The sequence below is a fragment of the Tinamus guttatus genome, unplaced genomic scaffold, assembly GCF_059628265.1.
Source record: "Tinamus guttatus ecotype Peru unplaced genomic scaffold, ASM5962826v1 Tinamus_guttatus_pri_ptg000048l, whole genome shotgun sequence".
Lineage (NCBI taxonomy): Eukaryota > Metazoa > Chordata > Aves > Tinamiformes > Tinamidae > Tinamus > Tinamus guttatus.
The window spans coordinates 5,200,028-5,215,754 of NW_028288582.1; the positions used below are offsets into that span (position 1 = coordinate 5,200,028).

The window sequence follows — 15,727 nt, forward strand, 5'->3', positions numbered from 1 at the left end:
GAAGAAAATGTGCTTTACAGCATTAACATGCAAAAGTGGTTTTTGTATACTTCAGAAACGGATCAAAAGTGTTAGTGGACGTTCTAGCAACAAGTAGTTAAAATGCAGTTTTTGTTCACGTGCTTGCCGCAAATCTCTATTTCGAACTGGTTGCTTGCATCACAGTGCCAAGACCATGAGCTGGTATGTAATGCAGTTTGGTTATTTATGGAATTATGTGCAAAGGGAAATTTTTAAATATGCACAAACTAATTTTGAACTCCTTCCATGTAAAATGAAGCTAGAGGCTAGTCGTGGTGGACCTATTTATTGTATGTTTGGAAATAAAAGCCACAGTTTTGCATTTTAACCACTTATATTTTGAAGCCTTCAGTATTTGTGTGTTCTTAAAAATAAAAAAAAGTACTGTGTCAACCTTCTTCCTTCTACTCATGAAGATGTAACACTTTTCCCTAAATAGTTGCCTTCATAAAGCGGATATTTTTCATGGAAATATTAAATAATCACCATCCAAGCTTTCCTTTTTTTTCTTTTCTGTGTGAAGCTCCCTCTCTCTGCATCTCCACAGTCCAAGTTGCCACATGATAATTTTTTTTCAGATTTTTTTTTTCCTCATATATATGTGTGTGTATATGTATATATATAGTCTTTTAGATGACTGTGCTGGAAGGTTCTTGCACTTTTCTCAATTTTAGCCAACGTCCCCCTGAAGGCTTTGAACATCAGACACACACTAAGCAGCACAGTGCAGTTATGGGTTGAATGATGGGGGTAGCTCAATGTCATATTCGGAATACGGCCTGGCCCAGCACCCTCTGTAGCAGGAGTGAGTCTTAAAAGGACTGATACTCCAGCTCAAGCAGGAGTAAAATACATACTCATGAGAAAATAACCAGCCTGTGCACTAGTCCTGGGAGGAAAATGAGCTATAATTAGTTGCAAAACCAACTTTAATTTTAAGCTATTAAAATATCATTAGCAGAATTCAAGAACTAAGATGTAGAGGTGTGGCTATAAAAGTATGCATTAGTAAAGCAGGCATTCAGGAAAGCTGATTTTTTTGTGTTAGGTATGTACTAACATTTACAGGTATTTGCCTGTAACTAGAATAAGAAAAGGGGGAAAAAAATCTTTGAGATGCAAACATCATTCCTGATATTTTTCCTCATTATCTCCATTTATCCAAGCAAAGCAGTGTGCTAGACTGGGTGGCCTTTGGGCTGACAAATTCTGAGGCTCTGTTTCATATTTCAGCAGAAGGAAGTGAGAACTACCCCATTCAACTGAAACAAACTGGTCACAGCCACTTGCTGAGGGCATTTATTTATTTATTTATTTATTTATTTACTCACTCACTCACTCCCCCCCCTTCCTTTGAGTCACAGCGAGGTTGAGGTTGAGCTCGGCTTCCCCCCAGTGATGTTTGCATTTTAACCCTTAGCTTGCAGGCAGCTCCGTTTTAGCCAAAGGGCCCCTGCAGTCCGGCCTGGTGCGAGTCCTTCAGGAAGCTCTAACAGCATTAAAAAGATCAGGGCTGCTTGGGAGCTCTGCAATTCCCCTGAACCTCGAAAACAGATGCAGCGCCTCAGAGGTGCTATCGAAGAGCCACAAGTGGAGGTGGTGCATGGAAACCTGCACATGGAGTGAACGCTGCCGAAGGGCCCAGCGCGCTGCCCACACACGGCCCCAGTGGGACAGGGCAGCCCCGGGGCCGAGCTCGAGAGCGCGGAGCAGCCACGGCCGCCCGGGGATGGGGCAGCCGCCCCTCAGTGCGGATCTGGGGGCAGCAGCCGCAGTACCATGGACGGAGGAGTGCCCTAAATACCCTAAGGAGCCCACGGCTGCCTTTAAGCTAAACAGGTACAGTACAATTTGTTCAAAGCTCCGAAGGAAGTTTTTATTTAAATAACGAATTGATGTGTGCATGCTAGTGAGGATGAAAGAGTGAGGTGAGTAAAAGTATCCCTTAACATGCTGGAATGTAAGTACACTGCAATTGTTAAGTGAATTTTTACTAACATGAAAATTAGTAGATGTAGTTTTTCTCATTCTAGTCATTCCTGTATACTTAAAAAAAAAAAAAAAAAAAAAAAAAAAACTATGCATATTTTTAAATAAATAATGATCCAAGCTAAATGTTTTGCAAAAACCAAGGTATGGCTTAGTTCTCATTAATATAAATTGTCATTCAAAAAAATGAGAAAAAAAATGAGTATATAGAAAATGGAGTGAAGAGAGTAAAATTCTAGTTTTTCATTCACAGATCTTAAGTCTTTAACATTACAGTTCCCCAGTCTCCTAAAAAGGTGAGTTTTCTTTTTCCTATTTTGATCTATGAAAACTGTTAAGATCAAGTTCAGGCACTTAATTATAAAGTTTAAAAAAATCTTTTAAGTATTTTGCATAGGTTTAACAAACACTGGGCCTATGGCATACTTAAAGCTCACACTAGGGTCAAAAAACATGCTTTGCTTAGGTTTTTTTCCTTCAAATTCTAGCTATTTTTATTTGACTTTTAAAAGTAAAGTCCACCAATACTGGGAACACATTGTTTTGAAGACAAAACTCTAAAACCACCTCTCTAGTCTATTCAGTTTTAAACGATTGTCAAAAATGTGGTTTGCCTTAAGGCTTTACTTCTGCTCTAGCTTTGACTTTTATTGAAGCAGCATTTTCAGTCTCGTGGAGGTGTTCTTTTAGCACAACTCTATTTGCAATGTGCCTTCTATAAACAGAAGATTTCAGTAGTCACACTCTGATCTGAATTTTAGGGTTTTTATCTACATCTATCTACCGCCCTCACCTCATTCCCAACCCAAAAATCTCAGTGTAATTTACTTTGAAGAAAAAAGCATTTCTGTCCAGCTCTGCTGGCTAAAACTCATACTTGTTTTGGTTTTCACCCTTTCAGAATACTAAGTAAATGTCAAGTCTATGGTATTTACACCTTTTCCAGAAATACAGAGTACAGGAACCTGTTCATTAAAACTAAGTATTTTGCAACTAAGCTCACAACAATGATTGCTAAATTCATAGCTTAAATCATACTAGGATAAAGAGTTTTGTTTCTTCATGCACCTTTTTCACAGTATAAATACCCCTTTTCAACCTTAAAGCAGAGCTGTACTGCAGCAGCAAAGTGGCTGGTTTTAGCACCGCTGGCTCCGTGCCAGGGAAGAAGCGCAACAAGGAAGTGAGCAGAGGAACGGATGCGTTTTGCACAAATACTCCGTGTTCAGGAGGTCTCCCCTGCCTCCCTTTGCAACAAGGGCCAAGGCTACTTCTACGCTACGCCCCAGCTCTCAACACGGGGCTGGCGCAGTTCGCTTTGGAGAGGCTTCTCTCCCAGTGCGGTCGCTCACCACTTTGGGAATTTTGTCTTTGTTTGCTGATGGCGGCCGCATTCGGATGAGGGCTACCAGAAACGCTCAGCTGTGGGGAATTACGTTGCAGTTTCAGTTCTGCTGGAGCTGGAATGGAAGTTGTTCACTCCTGACTAAAGGAAGAAGCCAAAGTTCCCCCAACCAGCAGCGTCTCATGGAGCTCAGGGGAACAGGACCAGGGAGCAGATTTTCCCCACTGAAATCATAAAGACCAGAGACTTTTTCTCCTACTTCTCCTGAATCCCCAACAGGGATTAAGACCTGCTGCTATGACAGAGACACTGCTTGGTTACTGCTCCCCTGGGTAGCAGTGCAAAACCTGATCTGCTCCACTTGCCACACAGTAGCTAAAGGAAAGAGAAACGTTTCAGCCCAGAAAGGGTGTTGGGGAACCTGGTGCCCCAGTGCTCCCCATGCAACAAACCTCCAGCCCCTCCACGGGGCCCTGTTTGTGGAAAAGCCTACGGGTGATATTTTATTTTAGTAGCTGATTTTCAGCAGATTTCATGTTTATTTCCAACTCTAAATTTCAAACACTTATTGGGAATTTATTGCTTTGCTTTAATACGACCAGCCTCTCTTTGATACATCTTGAAGTGCTCTGAAAGACTTCTATGGGAAATTGAAAATGAATATTCAAAACTTCAATTACACAAAAGATCCAGGTACTTGCCTCAGTACAGTTGCTATTCCCACCTTCCCCACAGCAGGAAATCCACAGCAGCAGCCTCCACATAATGCAGTTTTACTAGTCTAAGCAACATCATTAGCTTTGTTTTCACTTCAAGTCCCAGTTCAGGAAGTACTAATATGCGAAAGCAGGAGGTAGCTACTGCTAGAGCTTACCCCGGTTTGGTGTTTTAATGCAACAATTATTTTTACAAAACAAAACAACCCAACAATAAAAAGAACCCACTTCTTAGATTACTATTAGGGGAAAGTTTCTGAAAACAGGAAATCCAGTTTTAAGTGATGTTAACCCCACATTTATACCCACAGAGTTTTCAGTCTAACCGTGAAGAACTCCTTTGAACACAAGGAAACTGCTGAGCCACTTTCAAATAGCACTTATTCAACTAGCACTTATTCTGCTTCTATTTACAGAGTAACCAGTATACGGTTAATCTTACATTAACAGCACTGAAGCATCATAAACACTACTGAAGTTAGATTAAAATTGGTATTATTTGCTAACTGGCAGTGAAATTAAGAGCTTGATTCTACTAGTGCCCTATACAGTTCTTAAAATTAAGAACAGACCATGTACATCATGCATTGATTTAATTTTGGAAAATTCAAATTTGTTCCATGCTTTTAACACAAAAAGTCTGCCCTGTGCTGTGACATTCTCTTCAACAAGCCAAAAAACTTGGCAACTTCTTTAAAATAAGCACTCATACAAAATGTTCATGTTCAGAACAGTTAAAAAAGTAAATGCCTAGTAACTTGCATAAGTTATTACCATTAAATAAAGCTGCTGCAGCTGGCATGGATGAGCCATGGATTCTGACTGTTAATGAAGTGCATCTCTGTGGGTACCTAATGCATGCAGGAAGGGGAGCAATATACAATATCAAATACAGTAATTTGATAATTACTGTAAAAATGCAAAAGATTCAGGGCAGCCATTTACAGCAGTGTGCAGGGAAAGCCCTGAACTACACTGCTGTTAAGCTTTAACCATCCTGATTATACACAGTTTAAATGGCAGCTGAATGAATCCAAGAAGTCATGTTAGAGTCAGCTTCAAAGATATGATTTATTTCAACTAGAAATCAATACCAGAACAAAATGTTTTGAATCTGACCACACCACCAGCTCTACCCATATTACCAGGGTAGGCTCTATCAGACCCATAAGGTCGTTATTTTTTTAAACCCCAGTAAAAGCCACAGGATGTAGACAGTTCTTTTCATTATGCTAAGCAGTAGAAAAGTACCTGACCTCTGCTGTTCCAAGGTGGATTAATATGAGAAGATACAGTGGCAAGGCACTCTTCACAACACACCTAAGATGTGTTTAGGTTTTGGCAGAAAAACAAGGGTTTTACTCAATTAGATATTAAGGCCTGAAAAGTCAGTAGTTAAAATAATTGTTCAAAGTATCTTTAAGGTTTAATTACAGCTGCACTTACAGTAAAAGACACGACTCAACAACAAAACTTACCAGGACAAAATTGCATCTTTGACCTCAAAACTACATAGTGCAAGTACCTTTTAATAAGGTGGCTTTAAGAACCCCATACATAGCAGTATGTTACTTCCCTAAGAACTTACCAAGTCTCTAGTACCAAGCCAGTAACAAAATAAAGGTAAAAACACACTCAGTTCAAAAAGAAAAGAAACTAAAAAGTGCATTGGTTTTAACAAACATCATTGCTGAAAAATTTCATTTTAAGGTTGTGCATAGTGAAAACTTGCTTCTTTCTTGGGATTGTTATATACTGCATATTTCCACCTGATGTTGTTCTGTTCAGAAGAAGGTTGCAAGTAAAAAGATGGCCATCTCTGGAATCTGGTGACACAGCAAGCTGGGTTAAAACAAACAAAAAACACCCAAAAAGTTAATTTTCTCCCATGCTACAGTAAGTTAGTCACTTAGCATATTTCAATCTATTTTTTACACAGATTTTATAAAATTAAAACTAGCCCAAGGCAAAAAAAATAAGGTATAAAAAAGCCCAAAGGACATAGGACCAGGAAGATATATATCCCAATAGCTGATTTAACTTACTTGCAAGCTAGGTCAGATATTCAGATACAGCCCAGTTAGCAATAGTTCTGCCTCCCTCTAACTTGGTTAGCTACTGAACCTCTTCAAGCAGTTCTTATCCTCTTTTGTTCTCTAGAGTGAACAAACTAAATCTGAATCATTCTGCATACCTGAAATGGAAGTTTGAATGAAAATCCTTCTTTACACTAAGTTGCCTTGTAATTTCTCCTTTGCTGTGTATTTCAGCAGTCATGATCACTATTCTCAGTGGTCAACACGTTGATGTTTCTAGAGATACTCTCACTTCCCTTATCAGAGCATCCTGACGCCATCCTGTGTCTGCCTCTTTCTTCCCTGTCCCATCTCACTATTTACCTATTTGCCTCCCTCTCCCCCAAGCCATCTCCCCTCTGTCTCTATTGTAACTTGACCAACAGGCCAAGTTACATAAATAACCACACATTTCAACATTCCCTATCATGTCACTTTGCATTAGGTATGCTATGTTTTACCTTTTATGGAGTTGCCAGGAAGGTTTCAAAGAAAGGGGGAGTAGAAAAAATCATAATAAAAAACTACACTCACATGGGCTTATCAGAAACAAGCTAACTTTAGCAGATGCCCCAGAACACTCAGCAGAAAATTCCAGACTAGAGCAGAGAAACATGTAAAATGCACTGCACAGTTCTCTTTTACTTTCAGAAAAATTCTTACCTTGGTCTGGATCAGTGCTTTGCAGTTATTAATATTGAATCCATCAAATCCAAAGTCCTCATCATCTTTAGCATTTGATTCATCAACAATGATATCCTGGCTCTCTGGAAAGTCCTAATAAGGCATAATTTACTTTTATTAAAAAGAAAAAAAAACCCACTCATGTTTTATCTGATCTTAACATATTGTAACCTATGGAGTTTTCCCTTATAACAACAATAATCACCAAATCTTATTTCCTGAAGCAGTATTTTGATTTGTCATGTGGTCCTCAGCATTAACCGAGTTTTATGACAAAGCAAGTTCAACACACATGAATTGAAGTGTGACTTAAAAAAAAAAAAAAAAAAAAAGCTATTCCCAAATAAAGTTATTGCTGTTCTGTACTAGAATATAACCGAGAAACACATCAGCAACACTGTTAAAAAAATACAATTTTCCAATAAGCAGAAAGAAGCAATGATACAATTTGAAGTTGCCTGTACATCAATTTAATCCATGTGCACCTGCATAAGGGACTAGCTACATCGGAGAAGTCAAATGAGAGTGGGTAAGAGTTATTTCAGGTGCAGAACAAGTCCACACCTTCAGCACAGTAATTGCTTCTCATACAAGTTAGAAGTAAATACAAAATGACCATATTAGGAAAACTCCCTTCCTCGTACACACACTTCAGTAATCAAATTATTAATCAAAATGGTTACTTCTGAAAAGCACAAACTACCAATTCACGCCTACTAAAGAGTCAGGTTGAATACTAAACCATTTTTGATACCTATGTCTATTCAAAATAAGAGATTAAACAGTGACATTTCTTTTGGGGATTTTCAATACTTCCTTTTTCCTCTTTTGTTTATTTAAAACACACTCCTCTCCTCTTTCTCTTGACCAAGCAGACAAAGTAATCTGAGAAAAAGGGGAAACGGAACACACTTTCAACTTGCACACAATTAAAACACTCACTAACTGCCTAAACAGCCTCACTGTTTCAAATCCAATTTTCGCTTAATGAAGAGATAATAGAGGCTAACAATTTTCTCATACGTTGAGCAGAAAAAATAAAGCCATCTGACTGAACACATCTGAAAGTTAACTCTACAGCCAAAGCTGAACACCCCATTTAATGCAATAAGCACTATATAATGAAGGCTTCAATACAAAGATAATCAACAATTGATCCCTGCACAACTTCCACAGTAACTGAGATAAAAATTACAGCATAGTGTTTGCTCAGCATTAAAAGACCCTCTTTAAGAAAACCTACGATTCATCCACATATAGTTCATTTCTTGTGCATGTGCCTGTATAGCTTACACAAAGCAGGATTTACACCCAGGTGTTTATGCTGGCACACCAGGCAACCTTTGTTCAATTACCTTTTGATTTGCATTTATTCCAAGAACACTCAAGAGGTTTTCTTGGCAATGAGATTTACTCCAAGGATGCCTTAAGCTGGAGGTATTATCAAAGTCTTTAAGAATTCTCCATATGTTTCCACAGTCAGTGCTAGGAAAGGAACACAATTTAAGGTTGTGAAATGTAGAAAGTTCCCAGCAGTCAAATATAACTAAAGTTATTTTCAGCAGATAATTACACACTAGCCTACTTTGAATAAAAGGCAGCTTAAAGTTATTTCTACATTTGTTCAAACTATCAACCCTTTGTACTAATAACCTCTCACAACAATTAACAGGAACAACTACTCAACATCACTGTACATGTGAGCTTCTCAGATAAAAAGTGCATTAGAAGCCTATTTCAGAGACCATTCTATGCCCACAACTTGCACTGTTCACTCAGTTCTGAGAGATGCAGGTAAGCAGCTATCAATTCTGAAGCTCCTGTTTGTGTTTCAGACCTTCCTCCTTTATTTCAGCTGTGTCTCCCCAGTTCAGCAATCTGAGACTAAGGCAGGCCAACTTCTGGTATCTGGTCTAGTTGTGTGTACTACAAAACAGGGACCCAAAGCCAGGGGCATAACACGACTGAAGTAGTGAGAATTAAAGAGCTCCTTCTGCACACTGCTTTGCATTCTTATACTGCATTCATCTTAGATAAAAGCAAGTGCTTTTAGCTTAGTATATGAAGCAAGTATCATTTATCTTTACTTTATTCCGCACAGTATATCATTTTTTTCCCCTGACTTTAGTAGGTACTCTTCTAATATTGAAGTCCTTTCTACATATATAATACATATATCCATTTTTTTTTCCTCCACAAGTTTAAACTTGTTACCTAATTAAAGTTTAAAGCACATGCAAGGAGCTTGTTGAAACGATGCCCACTTTAAATGTATTTTGTTACAATTCTTGTAACATTTCCAATGTATGGTCCAAATAAGTGACCCAATTTTCTGGATACAAATGCTCAGATGTATGCAAAAATAACTACAATAACTACAATACTCTTCAGGCGCTGCTGATGCTTCAAAAACATGTAACAAGTCTAAAAGCATTCCAGCTGTCTTGAGAGCTAAGTCAATGATACTAATTGCTGTTAACATAACCCCAGGAAAGAAGCCAGATGCACCACAGATTCAGAAACAAATCTTGTTTAACATGAAGTTACCACCTGAGAAAACTGGGGAAGGGGAAGGAGAGCAGGTTGTCAGCAGAGGCAGCAGCAACGCTCATGCTTTACATGACAGAGAAATAAGTCAGATGTGCTGCGGAGGAAGAACAAGCAAACAGGAAGAACAGGCTGCCTGCTGGTGTTCTGGCATTCCAGAAACTTCGTCATAAACTCGCATACCAACAGCAGAGAAGGAAAAAAATACCTAAGCAGGAACTCATACTTTTGATATATTTCCTACCTGTTTTTAAAACGGCTAAAAAACAACCTACTTCCTCAATAACACAACAAAAATGCTAAGATCCAAATGCTTAAAGAGAATAGTGATTGAAAACAATTTCAGTTTGAAGCTAGCTTTTAATTATTAGTGTAATTACTGAGGGGTTAGTTTTTTTGCTTGTTTGTTTTTTAAAACACATTCAACAAACAATTTCTTTAAATATAAACTCATTACCAAAGTTGATTCTTCGTAAAATCAGCAATGCCAGTATCTTCATTATTTGTATCAAATACTTCATCCAAACTTCTTATGCTCTCTCTGGATTGTGGTACAGCAACTTCTGGAAAGCCCAGCTTAAATATATGTCCATAGGTGTGGTTTACCTAGAAAAAGCAGAATTTTATTAAGGACATTACATGGGCCAACCCAGCAGTTCACAAAGAGTTGGTGTAAAAAAATACAACGCTCCCACTGATTTTATTAGTATTAAAATTTAAGAGCTGTATGCATATAAACAGAACAGAGGGACTGTAGTTCAGTGTTTTGAGTATTTATCTGGAATTAGAAGATACTATTAAATTGATTTGTAAAGTATTTCCATAGATTTAGCTTACAACAGTGATACTAGTCAGGGAAGAAATACGTGGAAAGCAAAATTCTATGAAAGAACACTTACTAAATCATAAATTCATGGTCAAGGAAAATAAAAATCCTCTAACTAGCTACCAAACCCCAAATGGGAGGAGAACTAGCATTAGGCAGCTGTTCCTGGCATTTGAGAAAAAAATACAGTATTTAAGCAGCTTGAGTGGAGGGACGCACATGCCTGTCTTGTTCACAGCATCTTCCTGGAGTCTCATGTTACTTTGACATGCGCACAGGACACAAATCATTATTCACTGGCTTGCAGTTTAGCCATGCTGGATGAAAAGCTTAGCATACACCAACACTGACAGACTGCATTTTTATTCATTTTATATTTATTATTTTCCACTTAGCTAGGTATTTCTAAAACAAAATGAGGTGTATTTCTCTACTTTATAGCTTTGTAGCAACTGTAGTACGTGAAAGCATGAATTTCAGATCTGTGCTTTTTAAATAAAACCTCTACATCCAATTATATCACAACACTCCAGTGTTTAAGCAAATCCATGAGTTTCTCTTAAAATGGTCTGCATTTAAAGATGTGAAAATCCCTTAAAGTTGTTCAGTCACATACACAGAATATCCCGCTACTGCAAACAAAAAGGTTTAATCTTCTAATAACTTGAGGCAGAGTCCTATATTTTAAGTTAATTGAGGCACTTAACATTGAGATGAGTTTTGAAGAACCCTTCCAAACTAGACTCTTCTGCATTGACCATGCAGAAGACAGAGCCCAGACCCAAAAGGTTTGAGCCAAGGAAACAAAATAAAAAACATAGCAATGGAGGATGTTATGTACGACATGCATCTGAAGATATCTCCAACAGCCCTATTGCTGCTTCGCTACCCTGAGGAAAGAAATCTCAAAACCCAGGGCACAGCTAAGTTGTTATAGCAAACCTCACTAACAGACAGGTGGTAAATTATTGCTACTGATCAACCCTGTGAAAGTTCAGAACAATTGCTCTTTTTACTACAAAAATATTTTACTTTAGGATAAAAATACTATGAATAAGTGGTATGAATTTTTGTTTTGTGTTCAGGTATTTTAATTTTCTTTTTGCTAGTTTGTTTCACTTTAAAATTAAGAATTAAAACACATCAATTGGTATGAGATATAATCACTAGACTGATTTTTTTTTCTGATATAATTGTATTATATAACTTAGCCTTTAATCAAATTCTTAGTCCTAGATTTGTATGAGGGAATGCAACTTCCTAGGTGACAGGATGCAATATATTTATCAAGTTACATCTCTTATTTGTGTCAGATTTATTAAGGGTAGGAGTTAATCTAAAATGCCTGTGTTGTGATTATTCAGGCTGTACCAAAAACACAGAAATTACCAGTTCCTGACTTAATAATGATTTATTTAAATAAGCTTGCAAACAACTCTAATTTGTTCACCTTTTGTTACCAATCTTCCCAAATTTTGTTTCCTATGCCCACTCTGTGCAACTTGTGAAACGCACAGAGTGCCTCGGGTCAAGGTTCGTTGTTTCTAAAGGCTTATGTATCACTAGGGTCCAGAAGCAAAACAAGGCAGTACAGTCTTTAAAGCTCCCCAGCAGGAAAACTTAAGCATTTATCAAACACAGCAAAGAAGCTGCTTTTGTTCCACTTACAGCAAAGCAGCTTGGCAATTTCTCTCCCTCTACAGCATTATCCTCCATAGAGGAGACATTCAGACACAAATCTCTGGACGCAGGAAGCAGGAGCACAAATATTTTCAGTTCTTGGTTTACTGTTGGCACATACCTCATTTAGAGAGCTAGAGGCCTCCTGTCTCCCGGTGTGTGGAGATGGCTCAGAGGAAAAGCGACCAGCTGAGGCACCGCAGCAGCCTCTGCGTAAGTCCGTAACATCTTTAAAAGTTGTCATTGACTTCCCCAAAACTTCAGGATTATGACCAAAAATCTCTGCTTTATCTAAGGACTCCCTGAAGCCTTCAAAATCACCCCAGGAACCGCTGATTTCTAGTGTATTATGACTGCTATCAGAAACCTGCTTACAACTTCCTTTGCTGTTCACTATAGGGAGACTTTGCTGCATTACTTCAAGATTAGTCATTTCTTCATTATTTCCCCTTTCATTTGAGTTATGGTTGCTTCCATGAAGAGACATATCACCTACATCAGGTACTAGATCTTTCAGAGACATGCAGTGTAATGTGTCTGTATTACTAAGACTTTCTACTAGTGACAGATTCTGCATTTTGATTGAAAAAAAAATCAGACAGAAATACTTTGTTGAAATCTGTCCTGCAGAAAGAACCAGTGAAGTTCAAATGAGGTAGAAATCTGAATATTTACAAAACATAATCCAATTCTTCACTTCACCCAAAGAGCTATAGCAGTGCTAATCCAAAACATGATGTCCTTCAGTCTCTCCTCCAGTAATCAGAAAGTGCAAGCTATTCAGGCGTTCTGTGTAGAATATTACCCTGCAAAGAAAGAACTATAAATAAATACCTCTGTGATAACAGCTACATAGGAATAAGAAAGGATCCTGCCTGATAAGGCAGGAGAAAGAATGCTTAGGTTAAGATAAACACATTCCAATATTATGCAACTCAAAAATGCAAGAGTTATGGCTGTGTGTTGAGTAATTTCGCTACCTGCTCACACTCGGTGTGGCAGTTCTCAAAGTGTTTAACTAGTGTTCTAGGTGTTTTCTACTGTTAATTCACCTTATTTCCTGAACACTGAGTTTGTGCTCAAGGTCTGCAGGGGCTTTCCTGGGAGACCACGGGAAAGGAGTCAACGGCAGCAGCAGGCTCCTTAATTCTGCAGAACGGGTAGTGCTCCCACTGCTTTAGCAACTAAGGCACATTCAGTAAATTCATTTTGACATCTTTAAACTACTCCATGCAAGACTGAATTCATAATTTTAGGTCAACTGCATCCCCGCGAGCCTCCTCCTGACTGAGGAGCTGCTTTTGGGGGAGGACACGGGGTGAGAAAAACGGCTGTTACTGACTGGTCACTAAGAGGCACCTCCTGCCCTCGGTACCTAGGGCAGATCCCGACCTCGAGTACCCAGAGCAGACCCCGCGGCGCTGCCTCCGCTTCCCCCTCATGGAGGCGGGACCCGCTGGTGACCCGCGGGGGCAGCTCCGAGCCCCGACACCAGCGGGTCCCGCCTCGGTTCCGCTCCGGGCCGCAGCGCAGGGAGCAAACAGCCTTACCCGCCCGCCCGCGCCGCCGCCGCGCAGCGAGGAGCCCGGGGCCACAGGCGGCAACTCGTCAGGGGCGGCGCCGAGGTGTGTGCGGGGCCCGCCCGCGCCGGCCCCGCACCTTTAAAGGTGAGGGGGCGGGGCCTGGAGCAGCTAGGGGCGTGGTCAGGGCGAGGGGGCGGGGTCCCACTGCAGGAGGGGGTCCACGGGGGCGCGGCCTCGTGCGGCTCCTCCTTCTTCTCCTCCCTGGTCTCCTCCTTCTTCTCCTCCCTGACTTTCTCCTGCCTGACCTCCTCCTGCCTGACCACGTCCTCCTCCAGCCTCAGGTCCTGCTCCCATCAGACCTGGTCCTCCTCCTGTCAGATCTCCCCCTCCTATCACACTTCCTCCTTTTCTTCCTGCCTTTTTCTTCTCTCTGCCCTCCTCTTTCTCCTGCTGCCCGTTCTCCGCCTCCCCCACAGCCTGATCTGTGCCTCCTCGTGCCCGGCCTCCTGCTCCTCCTCCTCCTGCCTGACCTCCTCCCTCTCCTCTGGTCAGACCTGCTCCTGTTCCTGCCTGACCTCCTCCTCCTCTTGCCTGGCCTGTTTCTCCTTCTCTTGCCTGCCCTCCTCCTGCTCCTCCTGCATGGCCCCTTCCTTCCCCTTTCTCCTGTCCAACCTGCTGCTCCTGGTCCTTCTCCACACCTTCCAGAGTAGCCACGAGAGGCAGAGTGGTGGTCAGTTGTTTCCTCAGCTCCCCTGGGGCCTTTCCAACCAGACAGCTCTGGAGTGTCCCTATTCTCTCCCCTTTCTCTGGTTCTTAACACCTACTTCTCTGATTCACTGCCATGCTGATTTTCTTCACCTTTGCCTGCCTGAGTTAGAACCACCACCCCCTTTATATTTTACAACCATAAGTCAACACCCACCCTCCTGAAAGAATCAGGAGGCTGATTTCAAACACTAAAAATAATGTGCTCACATTTTCCGACTTTCTGCAATCTGACAGGCTAAGGACATACATCTTGATTGTGACAGCTCATGTTTGGTTTTAATTTGAGAATAGTTGAAATTCTCACAGAATTACAAAATTCCATGATACAGAGTTGAAAAAAATAGCGATCAACCCACCCTGTAACTTAACCTCAAGATGAATGCTAGGCATAAGGCAGCTGCAGTCTTGCAGGATCTTCTTGTTCCCTCTCTCCCTCCTTTTGCCCTCTGAGGTTTCTATATTTGGTTGTCCCACTTTTCCTCTCTCAGTCCCTCTCTTTGCTGAGGCTGGGAGCTTGATTCCTCACAGAGAGAAAGGTGGAAGGTGTGAAGAGGTCCTTCCACAGCCAGGGGTGACTGTCCCCTCTTGCCTCTCTCTTGTGCCCAAACCGTGGAGCCAGAGCAGGGGCTGGAGCTGCTGTGTCCAAGCTGAATCCCTGCCTGGAGCTGCTGTGTCCAAGCTGAATCCCTGCCTGGAGGTGCTGTGCCCAGGGCTGATCCCTTGCTGGCTGCTCCCACATATGCGTGACAGAAAGAAGTGCACAAAGAACACTTCTCCCGGCCTCTCCGCAGGGTGTTGGCAGCAGTTCCCTGTCCTCAGGGCTGGGTTTAAAATCTGTGCAGACCCGAGCAACGGGGGACAGTTGTAAAAGCTGGGAAAAAAGGTTTTCTGGAGCACGGCCCAACGTAAAAAGCATTTTCGAGGCATTACAGTACATATGTTTTCCTGCCCAGGCACAGATACACGCACGCCCATCCCTCACATCTGACTCTCATTTTAGGCTGTACTGCTTTATCTGAGGCTCAGAGGCTGAACTTGGGAAAAACGCCTAGACGCAGCGCCAAAGAAGCTTTATTGGCAGCTCTCTGAAAGAATCCTTTTGTTTTCCTTCTCCTTCAGAGCCATTTCCTACCCTCTGTGGCCATCCTGTGGCAGCTTGCAGCTCCTAGGACATCTGAGCGGCTCAGTAAGACCCAAAGCGTCTCATTTTTTTGCAGCGCTTAACACGTTCACGTTCATCCTCCCAAAGCTAAAGGCTACGTGCAGGCTGCCTTAAGGCTCCTCTGCAATCCCACACTTTGAACCTCGACACGAAGGGACGTTGCAAACCAGAGCGCCGTGCAGGGTTCAAGTGGAGCAGTGGGCAAGGTAGCCAGTGTGAAGAGGTTACACATGATCTTAGAAACCCTATGGTAGGAGCATAAAAAAACCCTGTAGCGCCTTCTTCCAGAGTAACATACGACTTCCCTGAGGACGTGTGAGGCACTCAGTGTTTATCCCCAGGACGCCGTGTCCCGCTGTGGGAGCAGGAGTTGCTCTGCACGCGTGGGATG

General features: G+C 41.3%; 1 protein-coding gene across 1 annotated transcript; it reads right to left on the minus strand.

Moving 5' to 3' along the window:
- Window positions 1-5,580: 5,580 nt before the first annotated feature.
- CLBA1 (clathrin binding box of aftiphilin containing 1) lies at window positions 5,581-12,589 on the minus strand. The gene is made up of 5 exons (XM_088538751.1): window positions 12,005-12,589; window positions 9,835-9,983; window positions 8,186-8,315; window positions 6,810-6,923; window positions 5,581-5,913 (listed from the first exon to the last, which is right to left on the minus strand). The coding sequence occupies exons 1-5, from the start codon at window positions 12,458-12,460 to the stop codon at window positions 5,746-5,748; spliced, it is 1,017 nt and encodes a 338-aa protein (XP_088394877.1). The 5' UTR covers window positions 12,461-12,589; the 3' UTR covers window positions 5,581-5,745.
- Window positions 12,590-15,727: the final 3,138 nt, after the last annotated feature.

Coding starts and splice junctions, on each gene's coding strand:
- CLBA1 (XM_088538751.1), bottom strand. CDS start 12,460: ATGCAGAATCTGTCACTAGTAGAAAGTCTTAGTAATACAGACACATTA. Junction 9,984..12,004: donor CCTCTAGCTCTCTAAATGAG/GTATGTGCCAAC, acceptor TGCTTTTTCTAG/GTAAACCACACCTATGGACA. Junction 6,924..8,185: donor GAATAAATGCAAATCAAAAG/GTAATTGAACAA, acceptor ATGCCTTATTAG/GACTTTCCAGAGAGCCAGGA.